The sequence below is a fragment of the Tursiops truncatus genome, chromosome 1 (genome assembly GCF_011762595.2).
Source record: "Tursiops truncatus isolate mTurTru1 chromosome 1, mTurTru1.mat.Y, whole genome shotgun sequence".
NCBI lineage: Eukaryota > Metazoa > Chordata > Mammalia > Artiodactyla > Delphinidae > Tursiops > Tursiops truncatus.
Genome location: NC_047034.1, coordinates 158,392,320 through 158,419,702, shown reverse-complemented (window position 1 = coordinate 158,419,702; position 27,383 = coordinate 158,392,320). Strand labels below are relative to the sequence as shown.

Genomic DNA, 27,383 nt, shown 5'->3' with positions numbered 1-27,383 from the left:
GAGATGGATGAGGGCAGAGCCTGAGCAGAAAGGCGGCCCTGAAAGGGATCATGACCAGCAAGAAATGGGGGAAGGGCTTGGTGTCCAGGGAGAAGAAAGCGGAGTCGGAAGGGCAGGCCCCTGGGGCTGGGTCCAAGTGAGGAGGCAGCAGAAGGGAAGATGCCTTTGGATGAGGCGGAGCAGCGTGCGGGCCCGATCCGACGTGATAAACAAACACTGGCCGGAGTGGAAAGAACAGTTTATGCTGTGCTTTATTAAAATGTGCATCGTTCTTTTATTTTAAAATGTGCATCATTGTCTCCTGCTCGGCGCGCGCGATCTCAGCGTGGTGGCCTGCGGCGGGCCTCGTACACGCCCGGCTCCCGCGGAGCTGCCGTGCGCAGGCGCACTCAGGTGGCGCGGACCTGGGGGCTCCCGCCCAAGGCCAGGTAGACGTCGATGGGCACGTGCAGCAGCGTCAGGCAGTGGCAGCCGGGGCAGCGTCGAAGCGGCCTGGGGAAAGCGGGCCGCGACAGGGGGCGCTGAGGCGGGGCAGGCTCATCCTGTACGGGACGCATCGGGGAGTGCACTTGGGGTCCCTGAGGTTCGGGCGTGGATGTGGGACCTTACGTGGGGCGGGGGTGGGGCGATCGGGGGACGGAAGGTGGGCCGGGGTGGGGCGGCGGGGAGGAGCGCTGGCCTCACCTGACCGGGTTGTGCTCCGTAGCTACCCGCTCCGGGCTCTCCTGGGTCTCGCGGGGGAAGGCAAGGCCAGGGGAGTCTCCGGCCTCAATGGGGAATCTCCGACCCTGCGGGGGCTCCTGGGCACTCATGTCCGAGGCGCTCTGCGCGGGGAGTGGCGGTCAGGCAGCTCGCGGGCCGCCGGGCACCCCCTCCCCGCGCCCGCTCCGTGGGCCGTCGCTTACCTGTCGGAGGCCGAGACCGGTCCCAGGCAGGAAGTAGCTGCCCGAGCCCTGGCCGCGAGAGGACGCTCCGGTCCAGGCGGAGCCGGGCAGGTGTCTGCAGCGCGCCCGGGGCCCGGGCGTCGAGGGGGAGGGCTGCATTGTGACCCGGGCCTTGGCGCGCTGACCTTATAGAACCCGTTCCTCCCGCCGGGGAATCCCACGCCGCGCCAGCACTTAGCGCGGCGCGAGCCGGTACTTGGAGGGCTCTTGCCATGGGTCGCGCAGACCCCCAGCTGCCCGTTGAGGGAGCAGGAGGCTGTGTCCACGGAAAGGAGCCTGGCTTCCCGGGCCGCGCGCAGACGTCCGGAGCGCCCCCCACAGGCGGGGCTGCGACTCACTACCTGGCGCGGGGGCTGAGCGCAGCGGTGACTTAACCCGTTCTGGATTTGGTGGTGGTGGTGAGGGCAGGCAGGGGGCATTGCCAATTTTGGCCAAGGGTCACACAACACCTACATCACAATTGGGCCAGAGTTTTAAAATGTCTGACCCCCCTCCCTCTCCACCACCCGCGGCTTGTGTGTCCAGACGGAGAATGTTCTAGCGCTGGGGGAGGCTACGGATGAAAAGGAGCAGGCCAAGGGCAATGGTGGAGTAGAGCTGCCTCGCAGAGGCAGCATGAGCTGAGAGGGTGATAGGAAGGAAGGAGGTGCTAGACAGCATGGAGGGCTTTCTGCTCTCCAATGGGTACCAGCTGGGCAAGACCATTGGGGAAGGGACCTACTCAAAAGTCAAAGAAGCAGTTTCCAAAAAACACCAAAGAAAAGTGGCGATTAAAATTATAGACAAGATGGGAGGGCCAGAAGGTGAGCTGGGGCCCCTTTGGAGGAAGCGAGGGCTGGCTGAGGTGGGTGGGTGCGTGCTTCCTCCAGTCAGAAGGATCATTCCCTCCTCCCCTTTAGTCTGGAACCAAGGAAAGCAAGAGAGACTGTGGCTCTGGGGTAGGTCAGTGGGGAACAGAGGGATGCTGGGAGTCCAGGAAAATCACACCCTCTAAAATCCAAGATTAAAGTGGCAGGAGGTGAAGGATCCTCAGAAGCAGAGCCGGAGCCCACAAGGCCTTTCCTATTCCAGGAGGGGAACAGAGACTGGCGAGGCCATGGCCAGGGCTAGCAGAGGGCAGGAGCTGGAGCCAACGAAGGCAGAGATGGGGAAAAGACAGGGCTCATGGAAAGAACTGTGGGTCAGGAGGCAGACGTGAGAGGAGTGGGCTCACCACGCTGTGGGCAAATCAGGCCTCGTAACTGAGATTCAATAGCCTTGTCTAAAAGTCCCTAATAGTCTAAAAGCCTAAAAGCACTTTGATATCCGTGGTCTCACAGGCTGCTCACAACAGTCCCTGAGGCTGACAGGGAGTAGTTCCTTTCAGTAATATATTAACTACAAAAACAATAGAGGTGAACATTCTTTGCAGTGTCCAAGCAGACAGACATTAAAGACTATGAAAGGGAACCAAGGCACAAGACCCAGACATGGTGGGGAGATAGGCAGACAGAAGTTGGAAGGCAGCAGACAGGAGGGAGGAGTTAGGCCCTTCTGGACTTGATGCTCCATCTCTTTTCGCTTGTTTCCGTAGAGTTTATCCAGAGATTCCTGCCTCGGGAGCTCCAGATTGTCCGTACCCTGGACCACAAGAACATCATCCGAGTGTATGAGACGCTGGAGTCTGCAGACGGGAAAATCTACCTGGTGATGGAGCTGGCTGAAGGAGGGGATGTCTTTGACTGTGTGCTGAATGGGGGGCCACTGCCCGAGAGCCGGGCCAAGGCCCTCTTCCATCAGATGGTCGAGGCCATCCGCTACTGCCATGGCTGTGGTGTGGCTCACCGGGACCTCAAGTGCGAGAACGCTTTGTTGCAGGGCTTCAACCTGAAGCTGACAGACTTTGGCTTCGCCAAGGTGTTGCCCAAATCATGCCGGGAGCTGAGCCAGACCTTCTGCGGCAGCACAGCCTATGCCGCCCCAGAGGTACTTCAGGGTATTCCCCACGATAGCAAGAAGGGTGACGTCTGGAGCATGGGCGTGGTCCTGTACGTCATGCTCTGTGCCAGCCTACCTTTTGATGACACAGACATCCCCAAGATGCTGTGGCAGCAGCAGAAGAGGGTGTCCTTCCCCACTCATCTGGGCATCTCGGCTGAATGCCAGGACTTGCTCAAGCGGCTCCTGGAACCAGACATGATCCTCCGGCCTTCAATCGAAGAAGTCAGTTGGCATCCATGGCTAGCAAGCACTTGATAAAAGCAATGGCAAGTCCTCCCCAGTAAAGTAGGGGGAGAAAGCAAACCCAAAAACCCACTTCTAAAATGGTGATATATATTTTACACTTTGTTTACTTATCCTAAAACTTACCTACACCCTCTCCAGCCTTACTTCTCTTTCCCTTTAAAGATCTTCATGGAACCAGAGGGCCTCATTCAGACTTCCCTTTTATTACAGCTGACAAGTGATTTTCATACAGGTGTTTAACTAAAGTTAATTAAAAACAGACCCCAGAATCATACACATACAGGCGGAGGAGAGGAGAAAAATGACCAAGAGCAACTGGAACCACTGTTGTTGCAACTTCCTTTCCAAATAAAAGCAGAAGCGTTGGGAATGCAGTAACGGCCTCTTGACTCCTTGTCTTGGTGAGAGGCCTGTTGGGGGCCCTGTCCCTTTCTCATCCCAAAGGCCAAGGTGAGCCTGGGATGAGGACAAGGGACTTCCTCAGAACCCAGGCTACCTCCCATCCTAACCCCCAGGCTCCAAGCAGGAAGCCACCCTGCACATAGTGTGTTTTCTGCCCTGGCTCTGGGGCAGCTGCCGTAGGGTACAAGAACAGAGCCCCAGACACCTTCCAGCTTCTGTTGAATCTCTTTAATAGCTGTTAACGGCAAGTCTGGAAAAGGTTCAGGACAAAGTTCTTTTTTCTTTCTTTTTTAATTACAAAACTAACAGCTGTTAGAGTCTTTTTTTTTTTCCTTTTTTCTTTTCCCGGCTACAAAATACTCTGGGGAGATACATTATAATTTAAAATATATAATATTGCACAAACAACCAAAAGGTTAATTAAACTAAAGAAATAATTACAAAGAGAAAAACCCCATCCCATCAAAAAAAGATTCAGCATTCTCTCCATCCCACCCCCTCATTGAAGGTTTGAAGTGGAAGTGACCACCACTCTCTTGGCGCCCCTGACCACAATCACTTTAAATCATTGGTGAACACACCAGATTATATACAAGAATCACCAGAGCAGCATCGTGAAGCACCAGGGTCTCCAGGGATTCCTGCAGCCCCTCATCCCCCCAAGAGAGGTGCAGCTTTTACCAGAGTGGGGGGTGAGAGCCACAAGGATTGGATCTGCCTTCAGGAAGAAGAGCTTTTGCAGAAACCTGATGACAGTCTCAAGAAGCTCACCCCCAGCATATCCCTTCAAGATGCAGAAGGGATGAGGCGGAGAAGTTGGGCTTACCAGAGTTGTAAGTACTCAGCTTTGATCACTGCTCTGTACCGCTGGTAGCTGGCTTGTGTCCTACACTACAGGGGAGTCGAGGTGGGTAGCTGGTTGGACAAGGTATCCCGCCAGGCAACACACAGAAGGGCCTGAAGTGGCCCCCTCCCTTCTTGGGGAGGGGAAGAAGAGCAAGAGCACTCTTGCAGGTGGCACAGCTGGGCTAAGGACTCGGGTGCATCTGACATGAAGAAGCCTTGGGAAAGGCGTTGGGGACATACCAGCCTGGACTGGGTAAAAGGAGGGAGTTTGGTCTCTAGATTCTGAACCACAAGGAACCTTTCCAGGAATGGAAGATGCCTGGGAGGGGGAGATTCCTAAGAGAGGCAAATTTCCCAGAAATGAATGCCTCTTACCCGCTGGGACAGGAACCAAAATGTGTTCACCATCCCTGTCTAGCCAAGGGCAGGTGGCATGGCCTTCTTTGCCTGCTTATGGGTGACAGAGTGTGTTTTCTCGGCATCCTCCAAGAGACTGGTAGCTTGGCCTCTGCCTACACAGGCAGATGGGCTAGGGCTATCCATTGGGACTTCCCAGCAAGAGTCCCCAGGAACAGTGGTGTTCAGCAGAGAAATGTAGGCTCTTCTGGTGAGGGGGGTAGGTTTCCTCCCCCTCGGGTCATCCTATGATTGGCACAAGTCAGAGTTCCTGGTTTGGATTTAGCAAGCCCCTTCCCAGATGTGAGCAGAGGGCCAAAGGGCCAACAAGGAACAACCCAGAATCTGCCTAGGGCTCTGGCTGACAGAGGCCATTTGGGGGACATTCTTAGTCAGTGTCTTCCAGGGCCGGGCGGAGACGAGCGAGGGAGGTGGGAAGTGCTGTGGGTAGGGGAGCGGCTTGCTCTGGCTCCCCTCATTCCCAGTCCTCCCACTCTACATCTTCCAGCTGCAAAGGGAGGGGATAATGGAGAGCACAAACACGTATTACTCCTCTGAGTCAAGCTGAGACCCAAGCTCCCCGGCTGCCTCCAATTCGGGACAGCCCTCCCCGCAGCCCCAGCCCCAACTCCCCCAGGCCATACCCGGCCTCCTCTCAGAGCGAACCACTTGCTTCAAGGAATGTCTGGGGAGCAGAGCTGCCCTCTGCCCAAGCGGTGGGCCTGCTGTTCTGATGGTTCCAGACTCAAAGGAAATGCTTCTACCAACCAACACTGGACACCACAAGGGGACGCCCTGACTACAAGAAGCCCGTCAGTCAATCCCTGAAGGAGAACTTGTCTCCTGCGGAGCAGGTAAGAATATGGCCCTGAGAGGCAGGGAACTTTACAGTGGTGCTGTGATCAGAAGCAAGCGTGGCACTGGACTACAGGTGCTCGCAGGGCTTTCACTAGGGGCTCCAGCACCCTAATCCCCAGCTGAAGTCTCCCCAGGCAACTGTCTCTTGGCCTCTCTTCATATCAGCAGATCCCCTGATATAAATAATTCTGTTCAGATATATTGTATGTCGGGTTTTTTTTTTTTTTGCAGTACGCGGGCCTCTTGCTGTTGTGGCCTCTCCTGTTGTGGAGCACAGGCTCCGGACACGCAGGCTCAGCAGCCATGGCTCACGGGCCTAGCTGCTCCGCGGCATGTGGGATCTTCCCGGACCGGGGCACGAACCCGTGTCCCCTGCATCGGCAGGTGGACTCTCAACCACTGCGCCACCAGGGAAGCCCTGTATGTCGGGTTTTAAAGAGGGCTGCAAAGACACCAAAGCCATGAAGGCCACGTGGCATAAGAGGTGCCATGGGCCTTCTCTACCCCGGGTATAGTGAGGTCACAGGTGTAAAATACTCTTGTGTAGGTCACTACCTCCCTCTGGGCTTCAGTCTCTAAGCATGAAAAACAAGGCCCTTCCCATTCTCTCTACTCTGTTCACCTCTTTATAGCAGGTTCCTGAGCTACATGTTGGAAGGAATCATGGGGTTCTTGTGTGACAGTGGATATAACACTGACTTGAATCAGATGTGTGGGCTGGAGCCTCAGTCCTGTCCCTTATTAGCTATGAGAGACTTTTGCCCAGCCTCTCATTCAAAACGACCATCCTTGATTCTGAGAGGAAGTGAAGAATAAGAATAATAGGCCTCTGAGCTTATGACTGTTTTGTGGTGGTTTCAGGAACGTCTATTAGTGCGCCCATGTCCCCAGGCACTATGCCTAAGGTGTGCACATGCATCATCTACCACAGCATATGAAATTATAATGATCAGTGCCATGTTTTAGATGGGGAAACAGAGGCTCAGGTTAAGTGATCACATCGTCTTTTGTCTCCAAGGCCAGAAATCTGCTCAGGTCCCACACCTGGCGACCATGAGTCAAAAGGTCTGGGGCAGGGTTTGGCATCTGTATTTTTTATTTATTTTTATTTTTTTTTTTGCAGTACGCGGGCCTCTCACCGCTGTGGCCTCTCCCGTTGCGGAGCACAGGCTCCGGACGCGCAGGCTCAGCGGCCATGGCTCACGGGCCCAGCCGCTCCGCGGCATGTGGGATCTTCCCGGACCAGGGCATGAACCCGTGTCCCCTGCATCGGCAGGCAGACTCTCAACCACTGCGCCACCAGGGAAGCCCTGGCATCTGTATTTTTTAGTAGTTCCTCAGGTGATTCTGATAGGAGCTAAGGTCAAGAACTCCCCCATCCATCCCCCTGGAACTGAGGGGAAGCGGACCCTGCTAATGACTACTGTTCAGGGCCTGAGTGGGAGGCCCTAGCTTCCTTCCCGCAGCCTGCCACCTCAGATAGGAGTGGGATCCACCTTGCAGGGACAGTCGGGCTTGGCAGGGAGAGTCCTCAGACCCGGAATCATTGTGCTTGCCTCCCTGTGGCCAACCAGGCCGACTCACCTCACCGGAAGCATCCACTTTGGAAAGTGCCATCTGCACTTCTTCTTCAGTCATGTCCAAGTCAAAGTCCTTCTCCCAGTCCTCACTGATGTCTGTGCTTGAGCCTGGAACCATGATCCATAGTGTGAGAGACAGGAAGGGGTATGTGAAGAGGTTGTAGCTGGGGGTGATGGAACTCTTTAGAAAGGCCTGACAAATACACACCAAACGTCTTTACATTCTGCTTTCTCTGGCTCAGTGATCCCACTTTTAGGAATCTATTTTAAGGAAAAATCCTGGATTCAGTAAAAAAATTTAACCAAAAGGATGTTCACTGTAGTGCTGTTACAGTGATGAAAACTTAAAAAACTACCTGAAAGTTCACTGATAGGGAATTACAAAAATAAATGGTATAGTCATATGATGGAACATTATGTGGCTTTTAAAGGTTAGGCTATAAAACATTTATATACATGGCAAAATAGTCTTAAACTATTAAGTGAGAAAAAGCAAGTTACTGAATAGTGGAGAAGTACTGTGGTCCAGAAGCTCCCTAGGGGCCATGGAAATCTTCCAGAAGAAATAAACAATGAACCTCTTCCTCCTCAATCACTCCCTTCTACCTACACTGATCCTGCTACTCCTGAAACACACCAGGCACATTCCCACCTAGGGCCTTTGCAAGGACTGTTCCCTGTACCTGGAACTCTTCCTCAGATACCCACAGGCCAACTCACTCGCTTCCTTCACACCTTTACTCAAATCTCACCATCTAAACGTGGCCTACCCAGACTGTCCTATCTTCAGTTGCACCCTGACCCCTCACTCTGCTCTGGTTGTTCTTTTTTCTATTGTATTTACCACTTTCTAGTGTATTACATAATCAGATTCACTATGCTTACTGTCTAATAGTAGAGGAGCTGGAATGTGAGCTCCCGAGGACGGGGATCTTCTGTTTTCTTATGTATTCCAAGTGACTAGAACAAATAGTTTGTACTCAGTAAATATTCGTGGACTCTTTCTCTAAATCAGGGGTTGGCAAACTATGGCCTGTGGACCAAATCCAGCCTACTGTCTGCTTTTGGAAATAAAATTTTGGAACACAGCCATGGCCACTTGTTGACATATTGTCTATGACTGCTTTCATGCTGAAACGACAGAGCTGGGACAGAAACTGTATGTCCCCAAAAGCCTAAAATATTTGTGACCTGGCTCTGTGCAGAAAACATTTACTCCTCCCTGTTCTAGGTAATTCTGATGCCTGCTAAGGTTTGACAACTACTGCTCCAAACATTCATATTTGGGTATGCTTTCTTACAGGCAATATAAAAAAAATGTACATGTGAAAGTTATTAGTAAGAAGAAAACTACAAAAATAGTTCCTGTAAAAAAAAGAGTATATGCAGTATGATTCCATTAAAAAAGTACACTCACAGATGCATGCACACATACAGAGAGAATGAGCAAAACACCCACAAGAATACTAACAATAATTATCACTAGGTGATGAGGTCATGGGGTAATATATTTTTTTAAATGAACACATATTACTTTGTAATCATTTTTTTTAAAAAGCACCTTTAAAAAGAGTAAGCTCTAAAAAAAAAAAAAAAAAAAAAGAGTAAGCTCTGATCCCCCAATGGCACCACCTGTAAATACCTTGTTTCTTCCTGTCCAGCTTGTTCCTCACCATGCACCCAGGCTCTGAGACCTCCCCAAGCCTGGCCTCCGCATTCCTTATTCGGGTTCTTGCACTGTTCTCTAGTCACCCAGCTAGCCCTAAGTGGTGTGGTAACAGCAGGGTCTCTGGAGGCAAGCAAACCTGGGTGGAACCCTAACTCTTTTATCTATTGTGTAGTCTTGGGCAAGTTATTCTGGGCTTCAGTTTATTTATAAAATAAGGATAAAACCACCCTCTTTGCAAAGAACCACTGGAGGAGCTTATTAGAATGCAGATTCCTGTCTTCCCATCCCCCCTCATTTAGATTCAGCAGGTGTAGGTGGTGACCCAGAATTCTGCATTATAAACAGGTACCTAGATGATTCTGTATAGACTTTGGCCTGCAGTTGAGATACAACAGTGTTAAAATTAGCAGTATCATGTAAAGTGCCTGTAACATATATACACAGTGGATATTTAACAAATGGAGCTGTTAAAGGCCTGGTCCCAGAGTTAAGTAATTTTACACATGGTCCCACACCCAGTCAGGGGCAGATCTGCAACCAAGACCCAGTTCTTCTGACTCCACATCTAAGGCTCCCTGTGCTTTCAGGACACTCTTGGTGGCTTGCGTCTGGCTCCCTGTCAGTGCAGGCTTCCTGTGGGTTAGAAGCTGGACTCCCGGCTGATCTCTCCCTCCAGAGCTGTGGCTGTGGTCATGACAGCTTTTCCTAACCCCAGGTTGCCCTCTAGGGATTTGAAACTCTCCTCTTCAGGCTTAAATGCTAGGGCAGACCCTTTGGGGTAAAAAAGAAAGCATCAGCTAACATTTTTGGAGCACTTTACACCCACCCTCTGGGATAGGTATTAACAGTCCCAATTTACAGGTGAGGAAACAAAGGCTCTGAGTGGCAGAGATGTGAATCTGGACTTTCTCTGCCACCTGCTTCCTCCCACCACCCTGTCCTGTCACACAATGAGAGTACTAAGCTCTCCTTTACACTGTGCACGTGGCAGAGAACTGATCTATGCAACAACAATTTAAGATTTCATGATGAAGTTTTACTGTTTTCTTTTGTTTGTAAGAAAGGGGAGTTTTCAGGTGATTATTAACCTCATGGTGCTGTCACTCACAGCTCATTTTATTCTGTTTAATTGGCTCTTTGCTTCTCCAGAGAAGAAATGGAAGCAAAAGCCACTCCCAGGTCAGTCAGTAGTGAAGTGGGGCTTTAAGCCCAGAGCTCCTTCCAGTCCGCAGGCCACAGGGCCTGCCCTAATCTCCCCTCTCTGCTCCCTGCTGAGGGAGCCTAAGCAGGGTAAGTCTAGTCTCCTTGCTCAAATGGATCTCGGCACAATATACAGGTGGGAAGCAGCTCTGCAATGACAGGCATCACCCTGGAACCTTAGAGGTCCCTGTGGCTGGGCCACCTCCAGAGACTGCTGTATCCAGAGACCAAGCCTCCCTCATGTCATCTGGACAAAGAGGGAGAAGGAGTCACTCTGCCTCCAGGCCTCTTTTAAGATCCTTCCTCCCTTTACTCTGTCCCTACTGTCCCACTCTAGTCTAAGACCCCAGCTTCCCCCCATTAAGTGACTACAACTACTTCTGGTGGGTCTCCTGCACTGAATCCCCCGGCCCTCCTTTTGCGAATCCCCCAGTGCATTAGAGGAAGTATAGCGCACTGTTAAGAGCTTATGCTGCATCTTCCCCATAATCTCATTTCTTCCAGTCTCTACCCACCATTCATTTTTTCTCATCACTCTCTCCAATAGCCCAATTCCCAATGGAAACAATAATTCTTTAACCTTCCAACTGTTTCACTGTTATTCCCTCCCTTACCCAGCTCAGATTCCATGAACCATCATTCTGATCACTTCTTGCATACACTTGGACTCTTGTCTTTTTGAGTTCACCTGGGTAAACCTGAACCCTGATTAAGTCCAACTCCCCATCTGCTCTGTGCCTGCACCTGAGCAACTGAATGTGGCTGGACAAAAGTACTACTGTGCTGACTGGTGTCTCTTAAAATTCACGACCATTATCTCAAATGGACCCTTCGTACCATCCACCCAGCAACCACACAACACATATTGGGTCCATCACCTACTCTTCACTCTCCTAAAGGCAATGTCACACTTTTCTAAATACCTACTGGATGGGTGATTGATCTCAGTTTCCTAGCAGTAAAAAAAAAAAAAAAAAAAAAAAAAGGAAAATCTCACAGATCTCAGGATTTTTGTGAGGATTGAGTGATATGCATATCAAGTGCTTAGCACAGAGCTATACAGACACATGGAAAGTGCTCAGAGAATGGTACGTATTATCTGCATCATCTCCCCAAAGCAGGGCTCTACCCAAATTTCTTCCCTAACTGAGGACCTATCAGGAAATAATTACCCCCAACTTACAGAGGAGAAAATGGAGGCTTAGAGAAGATCAGTACCTTTTCTGAAGTCACATGGCTTATGAGCAAAGTTGGGATTTGAACCCAGAACTGTCTGAACTCCAGAGCCTGAGCCCTTAGCCTCTATATGTAAAGCTTTTAGTACAGGTTGGGCATATAAGCAGCATGCCCTGCTGCTTTGTGGCACCAAGTCCAACTTTCTGAATTCGGCTTAAGATTTTAAGTTCTTGTTCCTCCCTCTCCTGGGAACAACACAGAAACGTGGGCTTTGGTCACCCGCTTCAATGTGCCCCATGTCCCCAACACACGATCTGACATGTGGGGGACTTTGCAGGCCCCCTCAGCTTGGACTACCGCTCCCTGCGCACCTGCCGCAAACTCTCCAACTCTCCTATACAATGCCTGTCTCCTTGGTGAAACACCTGCTGATGCGCAGAGGTTCCTTCTTTCTCTGAACTCCTCCTGTACCAAGCCTGTCTCATACTGCTTCATGCCTCATCATAGACTGCAGCCTTTACCCCTCCCTCCTCAGTGTCTTATAAAGAGTGGGTAGGAGCTCAATGGATGACCTCACTGAATCAGAGTCAGACGGAAAACACTGTGTTGGAAACTGGAAATCAGCCTGTTTCCCCATCCACTGCAGTAAGCCAGTCCCTCACTGCCAGTAGGCCAGTGCTCACCTGCTGGGCAAGCTTTGTGGCCAACTGGTGCTGAGTGTTGGCAGACAGGATGCCTGCATGTGAGGAGCTGAGGGGAGGTCTTGCTGACAATTGGCTATCTCTGGAGAGGTATTTTGGATGTGGCAAAACAAGCTGACACCAGAGCCATCACTGTCCTTTAATTGCAGGAGTTAGAGAGAGGTCCCCCCCTTGACATAAAGTCAAAGTGTCTACAGTCTAAAATTTCATTATGCAGATAAGAAACTAAAGCTCTATTACTTAAGCTGGGTCACTGCAAGTTCATGAGTATTCATTTTATTCTTCTTTAAGCTGTACATGTAAGTTTTGTTTATATATTTTATAATAATAACAATTAACACAGGCCTAGGGAAGCTAACTGACTTTCCTGAGGTCATCCATGGAAGAAGACCCTTGACAGCAATCAATGTCACAGGAGTTCCCACCCCAAAGTTGAACTGTTCAAAAGGATAGAAACTGACACAGTGTGGTAGTTAAGGGCATGGGTTTCAGGTCAGACAGAGCTGGGTCTGAATCTGGGCTTGCTACTTCCTGGCCGTGTGAATTTGAGCAAGTTACTTAACATCTCTGAGGCTCACTTTCTTCATCTGTAAAATGAGGACAGTTATATGGAGTTGTGAGTTGTAAACTGGAAATTAACAAGCTCCCCTGGTAACTGAGAAATTAAATGCAATATTACATCCTTAACACATGATTTGACATAAACCTTATTTTGTTGAATCTAAAACCCCAACAACTGTAAGATGCATCCTAATTTCAGAGAATAAATGCATCTTGGAATTGATGGAATAGGGTATAATAAATACTACAGTAGCTGTCATCATAATATAGTAGCTGTCATCATCATCATCAGTAGCACAAATGAAGGCCATCTGCTCCTAGGATCCTCACATGGGACAAGAAGACAAGTCTGCCTTGTGAGGTGGCAACTCTCACCTGCCCTGCCCGCACACGCTCCCTGGGCTTTGGCCTTGGCTTACCTTTTTTTTTTTTTTGCGGTACGCGGGCCTCTCACTGTTGTAGCCTCTCCAATTGCGGAGCACAGGCTCCGGACGCACAGGCTCAGCAGCCATGGCTCACAGGCCCAGCCGCTCCGCGGCATGTGGGATCTTCCCAGACTGGGGCACGAACCCGTGTCCCCTGCATCGGCAGGCGGACTCTCAACCACTGCGCCACCAGGGAAGCCCATGGCTTACCTTTTTTTCCATTGGAGGGTGTAGACTTCCCGCTGTCTGAATTCAGCTCAAACACCCGTAAGTCTGTGAGTACCTCCTCCCTGAGAGTCTCTACTCTGGCTGGAGGCCGGGGCTCTGGACCGCTGGGGCGGCCAGCAGGGGTGTGGGGCTTGGACTGAGCTAGGGGTGGGGGTCCAGTCTCGCCCACATCCACAGCCAGGTCCTGTTCCTCCAAAGATGCCTCTAGAAGCTTTTGGGACAGGTCCTTGGGCAGCACTGGTGCCTCAGATGCAGGGGTGGGTTTGGCAATCTGTGTCACGAGGGAGATGCTCTCACTGCTCTCCGATGGAGTCACCTCTGTTGGAGCCTCAACCGGGGTCACCAGATTCTCTTCACAGGGACTCCGGGGGCCAGGTCCTCCTTCAAGGGGTGTGGAAGTTTTGGCCACAGGAACCTTGGCCTCTTTTGGAGATGTGGGTGAAATGCCCACAAGCTCCTCTGTCAAGAGAGAAAGGTAGGGAAAGAGAGTGATGTACCCTGGTTAGCCCCAAGACAACCTTGGAGCTCTCTGAAAACAGACCTCAGGTTCCCACCAAAGTTTGCTCTAACCAAAACTAATGGGTGCCAGTTTCCTCACCTCCCTCTCCATCACAATTCTTCTGCAGATAATCCCTGTTGGTCAAACTCTCTCCCACCCTTGAGGCATAGCACATGCCTGGTGGGCACTCAGCTTCTAGCAGTGCAGCTCAAGATAATATTATAGCTTAGAAAGCCAAGACTTTAAAGTCAATCAGTTTGAGGTTCAGGTTGGGCTCTGCTATACCCCACGTGCATGATCTTGGGCGAGACACTTAACTCTTCTTTAACCTATCTGCCTCATTTGCAAAAGAGGGATAATGAAGTTGTGGTAAGGACCATACATGTAAAGCTTTTAGTACAGGTTGGGCATATAATATAAGCACTTAGTAACTGTGTTAACATACCATGCAGGTGGCTCCCACACACTGTCCTAAGCTGAGCTACCAGGTAAAGGAAGCTCAGCTCTGTCCCTAAGCCAGCAGTTCCCAAGTCTGGCTGGTCATTAACATTACCAGTGGAGCTTGTTAAAAATACAAGTTTGGCCACATGTCCATAGAGTCTTATTTAGAAGTGGAAGAAGGGAATCTGGAATTTCAATAAGCATCCCCTACTCTTAAGTACTGGTCCATGGGCTAGCAGGGAAATCTGCTTCAAGTGACACATGTGATTTCTGTACCTAAACCTGGGATCCACCAGCTTTGGTAAACAACCCCTTGTTAGCTCAGTGTATCCTTGGCATGAGCAAACACCATATTCATTCCCTCCTCTTCCCTGGGGTGCCACGTCCCTCCAGGCTTCAGAGAGAATGGCCCAGACAGTCTCCCACAGGCAGGACTTGGTACTTTCTCATCACCTCTCAATACCTCTTACCTTCTTCTTCCTCCCAGCCAGGCTCTTCAGAGATGCTCTGTTCTGCACGCTGCTTCAGGGCATCCCTCCGGGCCTGCTCCTGAATGTGGGGGAGTAGATGGCCAGGAGCAGTCAGGGAACCCTCTTTCCCAGACTCTGGTCCTGACCCCAGAACTCTTGGCACCCTCTGTCCCCTTCTTCCCTCAACAAAATCCAGCCCCCTTCCCTCATGGCTGAGTGGAGGACCTTCCCTGGTTAGGCCAGCATACCTGCTCTAGTTGATGGACTTTATAGAAATACCGCTGCCAGAATTCTGAATGGGAAACAGCTACAGGCACCTGGAGGGAGGGGACAGTGGAGATGAGACTTTGGGAGTGGTTATGTGGGGGTCTATGTTCCCAGCCTCATCAGCCAGCTCCCAGCCACTCTGGATATCAGATGGGATAAGTGGCTGAGTAGTGATTCTTAGAGCACTTCCACCCCCCAGACCCACCTTCCTGGCCCAGCTTGGCCAAGGAGGGAGAAAAGAACTCCCACCAGGCTTTGCCAGCCCTTCCATTTCTCACCATGATTGCCAGAAGCCTGGCAAATTAGTTTCCCCCATGTGGATTCTTGGCTCAGGAGCTGGCTGGTTTGGCTCCTCAGGGCCTCCTGCTGCTCTCTAGGCCAGAGGACTCCACAATGACTCTGGACATGTCCCTCCCACCTCCCCACACCTCAGGCCGGGAGTTGGTTGAGGTCCTGCCGGCTAGGCCCTCACCATCTTGGTGTAGAGGGCCCGGATGGAGGGGCTGCCTACAAGGAGCTCTGAGATCTCCCCCTTCTTCTCCTCCAAGCAGAACTGGGAAAGCCAGGTGTCAAACAACTCCAGGGGCCCTGCAGAGGGACAGACACTGATGGTCAGTTCTGTGGGTCTGGAGAAAGAACACTGGGCCTAGAGAAATCACACCTAAGCCTGGACATGGACAATGAGGAAAACTTAAGGTTTTTCCAAAGCCATATGGCCCAAGGTGGGGGGTCAGGCAGGGTGAAGGGGTGGGTAAGCTTGATATCAGGGCATGGCCCCTAAGTGATCACTGGGAGGGGCTGCAGTCTCCACTCTCTCCCATGCCTGCCTGCTTTTTATCCCACTGCACTTGGCTACTGAATCCTCTCCTCTCTGAAACAGCTATTCTCAGGTTACCACCAGTGACCCTATGTTGCCAAATCCAGTGGCAGATTCTCTGTCCTCCTCCTCATGTGACCATCCTACAGTTTCTGCCCTGGGAGCCACTACCTTCCTCTTGAAGCCCTCTTCTCTCCTGGCTTCTCACTCTTTGTATATTTCCTCCCACTTCTCTCGTTGTTCCATCTGAGTCTTCAGTGGGCTCCTCTTTTGCCTTTCCTTATCTCTTCTCGTTTTCCATTTTCCCCCAAGATAACCTCCACTAAACCATGAGTTTCAACCTCTTCCTCCCACTGACAATTCTTCAGTGTGTCTTTGCAGCTCAGGCTGCCTTTCTGGGCTCCAGATCCAGAGGTCCAGGTGCCTGGACACATCCACCTGCACATATGCTGCAAATACAACATGTGTTCATTTTCTTCCCCCGCCCACCTGTCCTACCCACTCATCCACTGGAGAGCTGGAGGCCCTCCCAGACTCCTCCCTTATGGAGTCACTCTGGATTCCACTTCCTCAGCGTCTTTTATACATGCATACCTTCCTCCTCATTCCACCCGCCCCTTCCCTGGTTCCGGCTTTACCTCTGACATGAAGATTCCTATCAAGCCTCCTAACTGGTCTTCCCATCTTCCGTCTCTCCCTCTCTATTTCATCCTACAAAACACTGCCTGAAGGCTCTTCTATAAAATGCAAAATCTGATCACATCAGGTCTCAAAACGCTTCAACAGTTCTGTACAGGAGGGCATTTCAGGCTATGGTCCAAAGATAGGCTTCAAAGGGTTAAAGAATTCCCATATGCATATAAAATTCTGTTGAGAGAGGGCTTGTTATTTTCAACAGATTTTTAAAGGCCTTTGTGACTTAAAAAAAGGTTAAGAACCACTATCTTGAGCCTTTTAGGACAAAATTCCAACTGCTTAGTCTGGTACCCAAAGCCTTTCCAGTCTGGTGCCCCTGGCAGCTCTCACTGCCCTCATTTCCTCACATGCACCCTTTGTCTGGCCTTCCCAAATGCCTAGGTTTTTCGAGAACTTCAAATTCCTGTTGTCCTGCTTGAATACCCTTCCCCCACTTCTAAAAGTAAAATTAGTTTACTTCTAATTCATCCTTAAAACCTCAATTCAGGTGTCACATGCTAGGTTTCCCAGGTTGGGTTACATGCCATCTTCTGGGATCCCACTGCTCCCCTCTTTCTGTGGAAGCAGTCAAGTCACTCTATCTCTAGTATCTTTGCTTTATTCCCTGTTTCTGTCTCCTAACAGCAGGTTCCTGGAGGTCTGGACAGGGTTGGTTGAGGGTTTGACTCATTTCTGGTGTCTGGTTCCCATCCTGGGGCTTGCTGCACAGCAGGAGCTTAGCAAACAGGCCAAAGGGAAGGCAGGCAGGGCAGCAGGCTGGGAAGGAGCCTAAGCTGAGGATGAGGGACGAGAGGAGCAAAGCCTCTGTAGAAGGGGATGAAGACAGTCTGGGTTCAGGGAGGAAGGGGGACCATCAACCCATCCCACCAGATGTAAGGGTCAAACTAGCCCCACTCTGGTCCCTCTACACAGGGGGTGCCTGGCCACTGCTACCAGAGACAAACAGGGTGCGCAATCCAGACCCGCTTGGTCTCCCTGCCCAGCAAGCCTGCCCCCTCAGTGCTACCCCCTCACCATCTGGTTCATTGCAGTAGGTTGCTGGGTCTGACTGCAGGCTATAAAGGCGAGCCTAAAAAAAACAGAGAACAGAAATTCTGGGGTGATGGGGATAGACAGCAACCCCTCTCTGCCGATCAACCACAACCAGCTTCTCCCCTGTTGGCTACCATACCCACAGGGCACCTGGCAATTAACACTGTGGGCTATGGAGTGGAGTACTGGGCTAGGAGTCCAAAACTGGGGCTCCTAGAAAAATGGTCTTTCACCCAGTATTCCACCCCTGGAAACTAAGAAAATAAAGGGTAAGGAGGCTATAAAATTATATGTATAAAATGGTTTTGAATTATGTGAGATATGAAAAATGTTAGTGCAAGTATATTAATAAAGTGCAAAATTTACTGGCAAATTTTGAAATATTTAACTCCCTCAAATTAAAACAATTCATCAAGAATTTCTTAATTTCATAGCCAGTCTGCCATTGTGTTCTGCAATCTGTGTTCCCATTAGGGCCACAGGAGTGGCAAACTTTAGCTGGTAAACGGAAAGCCCGTCCTTCCTTCCTCATTATTGCAGGAAGCATGGGCTGGCTGTATCACAACTTCAGCAAGCGATTTTGGTGATTCACTGTTATAATTTAAAATCCTATAATTAAAAAATTTTCACAATCCACTTAAATGTGTACTAAGTGGTGGTGCTAATACTAGTGCTGAAAAACATGCTTGAAAAATCATGTTTGGAATTGAAATTCAATGTGGTAAAATGCTATGAAGAAGGCCAAACTGCTGTGACACCACACTGTGAATCTGGGAGAAAACGCTCCACAAAATATAAGAAGTAATGGTGATAAAGCAGAAACTAACACACCATTGTAAAGCAATTATACCCCAATAAAGATGTTAAAAAAAAAAAAAAAAGAAGTAATGGTGAGAAGATAAAATGCAATAGAAATATACTACCATTCTTGTTGATTTAATTGCTTTGAAGATATCCTCCCCCTGTACATTTATTCCTATTGGAAATTAGTCTTAAATAACACAGATGTGGAGATCATGCCCATAAAGATGCTGTCCAGAGCATTCCTTATTATGGATGAAAGCTGAAAGGAATCCAAATGTGCAGCACTAAGGAAATGACTGAATAAGTTATGCTATATACGCTTGCGAGAATTTAAAGACATTAAAAATGACGGTGATTAGGAAAGATGCTAATAGTTAATTGCAAATTTTTAAGTGGGTTATAAAATTGCATGTATAAAGTGCTTTTTCTGTTAAAAAGAAAAACCCCAAACTATCTTTACCAGTGTTTGCAAGCAGAAAGAAATGGAAGGTTATACACCAACGAAGAATCAGTGGTTCTCTTTTAGTGATGGGATTATGGGTTTAGAAACTATTATCTTCTTGCTTATTGGTATTCTCCAATTTAATTATATACATGTATTTATTTTTTATGAACATGTACTGCTTTGTGAGCTCAGGTTAGAAGCTAGAGCCCAGTGCCGCTAGTGAATACCTTGGTGCCATCATAGGGCTCAGCCGTGCCAGAGGGTGTGCCCATCAGGGTGATGACATCGCAGTCAATGGTTTTGTCTGGTGAGGGTGCAAAGGTGTCGGAGATCACCCCTAGGAAGTCAGACAGCCCTTTCTTCATTTTTTCCGTTGCTCCCGAGGAGCCTTCAGTCTGCAGAGAGAAGCCAACAGAGGAAGCAAGTGGCCCAGGAGCAGGCTGCAAACTGGGGTACAGGGTATGGAGGTATGAAGCATCAGGGGTCAAAGTGTACTGTGTGTGGGGACCACGGAAATGCTCACGACCTTTCACCCCCATCTCTGGGGCTGGAGAAGGAGAGAGGGGCAGCCAGAGTCCCCATCCCCCAGATGGGGGTGCGGAACAGGGCCACAGTAGGCCTGTGTAGGTCAGAGCAGAGCTCCTTGACTGGCTGTTTCAACAAAATTTCAAGGTCGACCAGGCTGATCACAAATTGACAGGGGAGGATCCATGCCACAGACATTCAGTGGGGAAGAGGACTTATGGGTAGAGTGATGGAAACGGTACTAGCTTTGGGGTCAGTCTTGGATCTGAATCCCAGCTCTACTACTTTTTGGTTATGAGACCTAAACCCTCTCAGAGTCTGTTTACTTATCTGTAAAATGCAGATAAATATACTTCCTTCAGGGGGGTACTGTGGAGATTAAAAGAGATAAGGTGTGTACAATGCCCAGCACATGGCAAACATTTAATAACTAGCAGTACTGTAATATTACAATCTCATCATCATCATTGCTCAGGAAGTATTTTGTATGAAAGGTTGAGGACATATGGGTAGGATGAGAACAAACAGCCTTGTGTAGAGGCAAACCTGGGACCAGCTGAGGGCCAATGTATGGACCTCCTAGAAGAGGTAAGTGGGGCACCAATCTTGAGCCACACTGGTCAGAATGCCCTTGAGCAAGAAGGGATGGGATGGGACTTTCCTGGTGGCGCAGTGGTTAAGAATCTGCCTGCCAATGCAGGGGACAGTGGTTCAAGCCCTGGTCCGGGAAGATCCCACATGCTGCAGAGCAACTAAGCCCGGGAGCCACAACTACTGAGCCTGCGTGCCACAACTACTGAAACCCGCATGCCTAGAGCCCGTGCTCTGCAACAAGAGAAGCCACTGCAATGAGAAGCCCATGCACTGCAATGAAGAGTAGCCTCCACTCGCTGCAACTAGAGAAACCCACATGCAGCAACGAAGACCCAATGCAGCCATAAATAAATAAATACATACATACATAAGTAAGAAGGGATGGGAGGCTGAGAGACAGGACCAGGCTCTGCAAACCTTGTAGAAAAGTGTCACATTTACTCCTGATTAGGCTGCCCAGGTATTTTAAACCTAGAGACTATCAATAGTGCCTGGCACATGTTGGCACAGGTATATAATCATATTTGTTGAATGAGAAAAGGAGTAAATAAATGAAAGAAACAAGTGGCATCTCTGCTACTGGCTGGACTTGCAGCAGTTCAGCTCAATTACTAATTGTCATTCATGCTCATCAGTAGCTGTGGTTAGCAGGCAGACAGTATTTTACAAGATTCAACAAAAGAAGCTTGGCTATAAAAACTCCATAACATGTTTTCCATAACATGGCCTCTAATTACTAGGCAACTGATTCAGCTGATGATCAAAGAAACTGAAATCTGTTCCAATACTAAAGGAGAAACTGTAATACAAAACTAGTATACTATATACTTCATTGGAAATCTGAGGTTTGCAGGGATATCTTTGACCATATACAATTTTCAAGTTCCATGCTGACTTTAGAATCTAACTCCTATCTCACAAGAGAATTCCACTATACATCTCTGATTGATAAAACCAGGGCCAATAAGAATATAAGTTGGCAAAACCTTTCTGGAGAGCAGTTTTACAGTAGATATTAAAAGGTCTAAAACAACTATATTCACCCTATATCCTTTCCAATACCTTATTAGGAAAAAAATATTAAGGGGAAAGATTAAGCAATCAGCATGTTCACTGTAACTGTTTACAATACTGGAAAAAACAAACAGGAAACTAGGAACTGGTCAAATCCACATAACAGAATACCATGCCATTTATGCATGCTCTAGAACGAGGTTTGCAATGATTAAGTCAAAAATTAGGTTATGAAACATGGTGTTCATTTGATCCCAGTTTTGAAAAAGAAAGTATACATAAGGGATATACTCCTCAAATATTAACAGTAGTTAATCTCTGGGAGAGGGACTTACGGGTATCTCTAGGTCTTTCTTTTTCTTTTATTTATCTGTATTTTCTAAATTGTCTACAATGAATGACTTTGCCGATCTGCTAAAACAATACAGAAGTGGGAAAGCTTATTATTACTTAACATATGTAGCTTGTTTGCTTGACGGACACAATTTTCAAAATGGGAGCCTATGGGAAAAAATAATCACTTAACGGTAGAAAGGTTGGGAGCTCCCACCAGGGTCCCAGGCAGGTCAGGCTATGTGGGAAAGTCACTTGGAGGGTGTAGGTGGTACTCACAGCCAGCTTCTCCTTGACCACGCTGGCAGTGGCTGCAATGGTGCAGGCTGTGTCGTGCTGCACCACCTGGGTGAACTCTGTCAGGTCCCGCTTCATGAACTCCAAGGCTTCGGAGGACTAAGGGAAGACAGAGAGGGATGACAGAGCCAGCTGGTGCCACCACCCTTTGTTCCTATTCCCTGTGCGTTAGTATCATACAGAAACATGGAAAACTCAGTGACATGGGAAGCCTGGGCTCAGAAACAATGCTTACTTGTCCCAATTCCATGACCTGGCATTACCCAACAGCAGAGAGCACAGGGGAACTTCCTGCTGCTCTGAGAACGGGGACTGAGCTCAGCCCAGACACTTATAAGCTATGTGGCCAGGAGGAACTCTCATCTAGCCCTCGGTTTTCTCCTGGGAAATTAGGGAGGTGGAAGAGATCAGTAGTTCTCATGAGCAGAATGGGGAAGGGGGCACAAGCAGTCTGAAAACAAAACAGACTTTGATGCATCACTTAGCTATGCTGTAAGTCATGACCTTTGTTTCCAATTTCAAACACAAAGAGAAGGGGGGTATGTGTGTGTGTTTAATCAAAGGAAAGTGTTTTCTATTTTTACTTTTTTTGTCACAGGGAAATTCAGTTGAAACATGAGACAGTAGGTGAAATTATTTTTGTGAAAGGTTTTATAAATACGTTGTACTGGTAACAGCAATAGTTTAGAAAGCTTTTATGAGCAATTTTTGACAACACCAGTGAAAAAGGTGTGTGATTTTTTACATTCAACAAAGGGGGTGTAAAAAGAAATACTGGATCAGATTCTCTCCTAGGCCGCCTTGGTTCCACCATTCCCCAAGGTTCTGTTCATCCATAGAGCTCCTTTGGGCAGAACTGATACTTGCTTGTCGGACCGGTCTGACTCTCACTCTGCACTCAAACCCAGTGTGAGACAGCAGGCCCTCAGCTCTTGTCTAAGTCTTACCTTGTCTTGCTTCATCCTCACCCACTCTAAGACACGTTCCCGGACTATCACTGTGCTCACCCCTTCAAGCCCTTTCATTTTACACAGGGATAATCACCTACATTTTAAAAACATGTTTTTGAATGTTCTGGCGATTTTTTCTTTGCAGAAGAGCCTGCCTAGTTTTCATCATCCTGGGAAGTCTCTGAATGGGACAATCTCATCTATCAGCCAGAGGCTTCTCTGCGAGTGGGAATGGCTCCATTTCAGATTCAGGACTCCTTAATTGGAGTAGAAGAGTCATTTATCAATTCTCTCTCCATCCACACCACCACCACCTTAGTCCAGGCCAACCTGCTCTTTCAACCAGACTCCTTTCCCAGGTTGCATCAGATACCGCTATTACCTTCTCCTCGTGACACCAGTGGGAGCTTAGTAAGTCAGAGCAGACCATGATGCCCCTGCTTTACATTCTTCAGTGATTACATGGTATCCTATGGCAAGTATAAAATCTTTACCTTCACTTACAAGGCCCATATAATCTCACCCTGGCGGACTCTCATCCCCTCCCACGATGCCCCTCACTGAGCTCCAGCTGGCCTTCCTCAAGTTTCCCAAATGTTCTACCATCTTCCCTAACTCAGGGTATCTGAACACATCATTCCCTCTCCTTGACACATAGTTCTAACTCTTCAAAACAAGCGAACAAACACAATGAACGAACCCTCTCACCTGGCTATGTTTACATGTCACTTCCTTCAGATGTAGGTTGGCTCCCCTGCTCATGGGCACCTGCACTTTCTCTTCTTTAACATTTACTGTCCTTTAGATTTATAATTACCTGTTCGCATCTATCCTCCTGGATAAACTGTGAGCTCTGTGAACATAGAGCGTTTGTTTTTTGTTCACTGATGCTCTCCCAGTGTCTGACATAGAGCCTGGCATAAAGTAGGCACTCAAAAAATGTGTGCTTGTTAGACTGGTATGTACCAGGGCAATTTTAATTACATAACCATTTACATGATTATTTGATGAATGGTTGTCTCCCTCACTAGACTGTGAGCTCTTAGGGGACCTATATGAACAGACATGGTGCCAGCCCTCCAGGTCACAGTCTACTGGGGAAAATGCTCACGTAACAGTGCTGATGTGCAAGGGCAGAGCAGTGACTGGTGTATTGTGGGGAGGTTGGAAAGACTTGTTGACAGGCCTGGTCTGAGCCTTAAAGAATGAGCAGGAGTCACTAAGGCAGCCTGGGCGTGGTGGGGCCTGGGGTTTACTGAGGCCTACAAGCACTTCAGTCCTAATGAAAATAAAGGGTAACACAGAAGTGGTGAGGGATAAAGCTTGAGAGGGCAACCTTGGAGGGCCTGGTCAGCCCTGTTGGTGATGGGGAACCACCAAAGTCTGAAGTAGGTGGGACATGATGAGACTCACGTTTTTGACAGGTCACTCCAGAGACTGGCATGGACTATAGGTCCAAGAGTGACAAGATCAGAAATGGAGGAAGACCTGTCAGGAGGCTGTTGCAATAGCCCAGGAAAGGAAATAGAAGAAAATGAACAAGGACAGTGCTGGTCAGGATGAGAAGATGGGACTGGTTCAAGAAATACTAGGCAAAAAAGGTGGATTTGGTGATTAAATAGATGTTTTGACTCAGGACAAGAAAGAGTCGGGAAGAGCTACTGGCAACTAAACTAGGTGACTGGATGATTGCAGTGCTGCCAGCTGAGGAAGAAAATGCTGAAGGGGGAGTGGGTTTATAGAGAGGATGGTGACAATGATTTTGGTATGTAGTATCTGCAGTGACTGTGGGATATCTGGGACACCCGGCTAGCCAGAGCTCTCCTCAAATACTAAATCTCACAGAAAAGGATTAGGAGTCTCCCTAAAATGAAAGAGTTTGTTGAGTGAACAAAGCAATGTGTGAGGATAAGGTTCCTCAAACACCACCTTTAAAGGGCAGGCAGAGGAAGAAGAATTCGTGAAAGAGGAAGTGAAAGCCTGGAGAAGTATGTGGAGAACTGAGAGAGAATCATGCCACAAAAGCCAAGGGAGTAGAGTTTCAGGAAAGAGAGAGTGATCACTAGCGTCTAATGCAGCAGAAAGGTCCAGAAAGATAAGACCTGAAAACCACCACTGGATTTGGCAAGTGGTAGGTGAAGCTGAGTGTTTATATAGATAAGTCTATGTGTAGTGGCTTCAGGGGTGGGGAGGGAGTTAAGAGAGATCATGTTATTGACTTCAAATTTTAAAAAGTAGGAGGTGAGCTTGTCTCCTGGAAGTAAAAGAGGAAGTGGTTGGACAGGGGACTTGAGGAAGAGTTAGGTTTGGGGAAAGTTTCTGAAGGCAAGGGGAGAAGCAAATGTGAGATTGAAAAAAGTTGCTGGGGCAGGGGTGGAGGGTGAGGGGCCCCAGCCCAGAGAGTTTGGGGAATCTGCAGTGGGCCAAAGAGCATCGTGGCTTTCCCTACTAGTGTCCGTGGGCAAGCAAGCACACACACACACCCAGAGGAATGAAAGGGCAGAGGGAAGCAGATCACAGCACCAAGGGCTGTATTTTCTGGGGCAATATATGCTATTGGGTGCAAGAGAATTGGGGGTGCTGGGAATTGAGTGGTCCAGACGGAGCCAGGATAGGGAGGGAAGGAAGCAAGGCCAGGAAAGCACTGAAAGACCAAGAACAAAATGGAAGGAAAAATGGACTGCAGGTATTTAAGAGGTTTCCCCGCGGCTCTCAGTACTTAATAATAAAAATAAGTACTTATTTAGTACTTACTGTATGCTAGATATTGTTCTTAGTGCTTTACATATATTATCATTTAATCCTCACAACAATCCTAGCAGGTAGGTATTATTAGTATTCCCACTTTACAGATGAGGAACTGAGGCTTTGAGAGGTTAAATATCTTGCCTAGGTTCATATAAGAATAGGAAATTTAAGTTTTCTCTTTCCAAATGGGGAACTGTCAAAGGCAGAAACAACACCCATTCCCCTTGCTTCAAATGAGGGAACAAAGATGGAAGGCTAACCAACTACCTATTTTTCATGAGTTATGGTAAGACCAACGTTAAGGGTAACACACAGGAGGCCCTCACAAAACATTTGCTAAATGAACATCAGACTCTCCTTCCAGTAGACTACTCAACAAAAAGCAAGCTCTTTTGGGGTCTCTCCTATTAAACCTCAGCTTGAAATTCTCTGAGTCTTCATCAACCACATAAACAGCTCAGGTCACTCTCAGATTTTGCTGGGCTGTAGTGATGTTACACTACAAATGCTCCCAGAATAGAGGATTGATTTAACTGAAGCCAGAAGCCTCTTGGAGTCTGCCCTGAAGCAGGACTCACCCCAGTTGCTTGAGCTAAACAGTAATTAACTTTTTCCAGAATTCAGTTGGGTTGGTTTTGACGAACTAGCATGGACTGAAACAGCAACACACAATGGCATTACCCACCGGCAGAGCCAAGCCTCACTCGGGCCACAGGGATTGCTGTTTCCCCACTAGACTGTGAGTTTTGGGAGGTCCAGGATTGCACCTGCTTGGCTAACGTCGGTATCCTCAGGACCACAGAGTCAGACAGTGCTGGCTGTGGCATATACTCTAATATTTGAATGACTAGAGGAGGTTTCTATCGCTAGAATTCTTTTTCTTCAAGGCCGAGATCAAATGTTCTCTCTTCTACGAAGTTGTGAATTTCCCAAGCGGAAATAAACCGCTCCTTCCCACGGATTCCTACCACAGGGTCGCTGCAGGCTTTAAGACCGTATTTATTTCACTGTAGCTAGAGTCACACTGGTCTGAGTTGGGGTCTGTCTTTCCGTAGGGCCCAAGTCGGCCTCATCCCTGAGGCCCGGAGCCTACACGGGTCCGGCGGGACGGCTCGGACCAGGCTGCAATGAGGCGGCGCGGGGCCCTGCCGTAGGAAGGGCGCCGGCCCGGCTTACCTTCTCCTTGACTGCCTGGTAGCTCTGCTGCAGCCAGCTCCGCCACCATCCCACGTCCTCCCTGTGGAAGACAGACACATCTGGCGGCCCCCCAGCGCGACTCTCGCCCGCTCAAGAATCGGGTCTCAGTTCCCTCCTCAGATGTGGCCCGCGGGCCGAGACTTCGCAGGCCGCTTCCCCACCCCCTCATGCTGAGACTCCACCCCGCCCTTTCAGCTCCGTCCAGGCCCGAGCTAGCCTCCTGTTCCCCGCGGGGACCCTGGCCCAGCACCCCAACCCTGGGAGAATTCAGGGCCCAACGCCCGAGAAGTGGATGACTGGCTCACCCTTCCGCCATCTTGCCCGCATGACATCACCACTATTTACTGACCTTTGACCTCCGACACGACACCGCCCCCTCAAGCACCGCCCCCGAGCGCGCGGCCCAATCCTCGCGCCGACACCGCCCTCAGCCCAATCTCCACCCCGCTCCCTCATTAGGCTCCGCCTCCTTGAGCTAGGTCCAGTCTCGGTCCAGAGTTCGGACTTAAAACTCGGCTCTTGGGAGATGCAAGAGGGAAGAGAGATGGGAACATATGTATGTGTATAACTGATTCACTTTGTTATAAAGCAGAAACTAACACACCATTGTAAAGCAATTATATCCCAATAAAGATGTTAAAAAATAAAAAAAACATAAAACTCGACTCCTGAACGTTCGGTCCAATCCTCACCCAGCACTGTCTTCAGGCCCCACCCCAAGTGTTAGCCCCACCCCCACCAACTTCGAACCTCTCTCGGTAGCCACTGACATCCGATATGGTGGCCGCTTTGGGTCAAGATCAGCCCTGCGACTGGGGTCTCGGATTGCTGGAAGTAGAGGGGAGGAAGGGAACGAGTCGGCTTGGAGCTCGAATGTCTGCGTCCCTGAGCGCAGGGCTAGGACCGCCTCCCTTTATGAAACCCGCCACGTAGCAGCTGCCTGGGGTCTCTTCGGGCTAATTCAGCAAGCGCAGTCTGCGGAGCTCTGGGCCGGGGTTTGGAGGTGTGTGGAGGAAAATTCAGAGGTGACTTCGATGCAGCC

At 49.1% G+C, this 27,383-nt stretch overlaps 3 protein-coding genes across 9 annotated transcripts; 1 reads left to right on the top strand and 2 right to left on the bottom strand.

The window, feature by feature from the left end:
* Positions 1-233: 233 nt before the first annotated feature.
* FAM229A (family with sequence similarity 229 member A) lies at positions 234-1,186 on the bottom strand. The gene is made up of 3 exons (XM_019938214.3): positions 906-1,186; positions 685-824; positions 234-492 (listed from the first exon to the last, which is right to left on the bottom strand). Exons 1-3 carry the CDS (start codon positions 1,041-1,043, stop codon positions 390-392), a joined length of 381 nt encoding a protein of 126 aa, XP_019793773.1. The 5' UTR covers positions 1,044-1,186; the 3' UTR covers positions 234-389.
* A 14-nt stretch (positions 1,187-1,200) lies between these two features.
* On the top strand, positions 1,201-11,112 carry TSSK3 (testis specific serine kinase 3). Its single transcript, XM_004325994.4, has 2 exons — positions 1,201-1,747; positions 2,518-11,112. Exons 1-2 carry the CDS (start codon positions 1,603-1,605, stop codon positions 3,177-3,179), a joined length of 807 nt encoding a protein of 268 aa, XP_004326042.1. The 5' UTR covers positions 1,201-1,602; the 3' UTR covers positions 3,180-11,112.
* BSDC1 (BSD domain containing 1) lies at positions 2,301-26,701 on the bottom strand. 7 transcript variants are annotated; one of them, XM_033838713.2, is made up of 11 exons: positions 26,647-26,700; positions 26,321-26,381; positions 21,429-21,545; positions 18,911-19,078; positions 17,417-17,471; positions 15,362-15,477; positions 14,871-14,939; positions 14,623-14,701; positions 13,195-13,671; positions 7,257-7,360; positions 2,301-3,132 (listed from the first exon to the last, which is right to left on the bottom strand). In XM_033838713.2, the coding sequence occupies exons 1-11, from the start codon at positions 26,655-26,657 to the stop codon at positions 3,097-3,099; spliced, it is 1,293 nt and encodes a 430-aa protein (XP_033694604.1). In that variant the 5' UTR covers positions 26,658-26,700; the 3' UTR covers positions 2,301-3,096. The 7 variants fall into 7 exon arrangements, with proteins under 7 accessions (XP_033694604.1, XP_073648821.1, XP_033694606.1 ...); XM_073792720.1 differs by lacking the exon at positions 2,301-3,132 and adding an exon at positions 3,353-6,936 and having other exon boundaries at positions 26,647-26,701; XM_033838715.2 differs by lacking the exon at positions 2,301-3,132 and adding an exon at positions 3,353-5,322.
* Between the last annotated feature and the right edge of the window lie 682 nt (positions 26,702-27,383).

Bases quoted from the DNA above. Each gene is read 5' to 3' on its own strand.
- FAM229A (XM_019938214.3), bottom strand. From the start codon at position 1,043: ATGCAGCCCTCCCCCTCGACGCCCGGGCCCCGGGCGCGCTGCAGACAC. The intron at 825-905 runs GTAAGCGACGGC...CTCCCCGCGCAG, and splicing joins CCGGTCTCGGCCTCCGACAG to AGCGCCTCGGACATGAGTGC. The intron at 493-684 runs GTGAGGCCAGCG...CGCTTTCCCCAG, and splicing joins ACGGAGCACAACCCGGTCAG to GCCGCTTCGACGCTGCCCCG.
- TSSK3 (XM_004325994.4), top strand. From the start codon at position 1,603: ATGGAGGGCTTTCTGCTCTCCAATGGGTACCAGCTGGGCAAGACCATT. The intron at 1,748-2,517 runs GTGAGCTGGGGC...TTGTTTCCGTAG, and splicing joins CAAGATGGGAGGGCCAGAAG to AGTTTATCCAGAGATTCCTG.
- BSDC1 (XM_033838710.2), bottom strand. The intron at 21,546-26,320 runs GTAAGCCGGGCC...GTCTTCCCTTAG, and splicing joins ACCAGGCAGTCAAGGAGAAG to TCCTCCGAAGCCTTGGAGTT. The intron at 13,672-14,622 runs GTAAGAGGTATT...CTCTCTTGACAG, and splicing joins TGGCTGGGAGGAAGAAGAAG to AGGAGCTTGTGGGCATTTCA.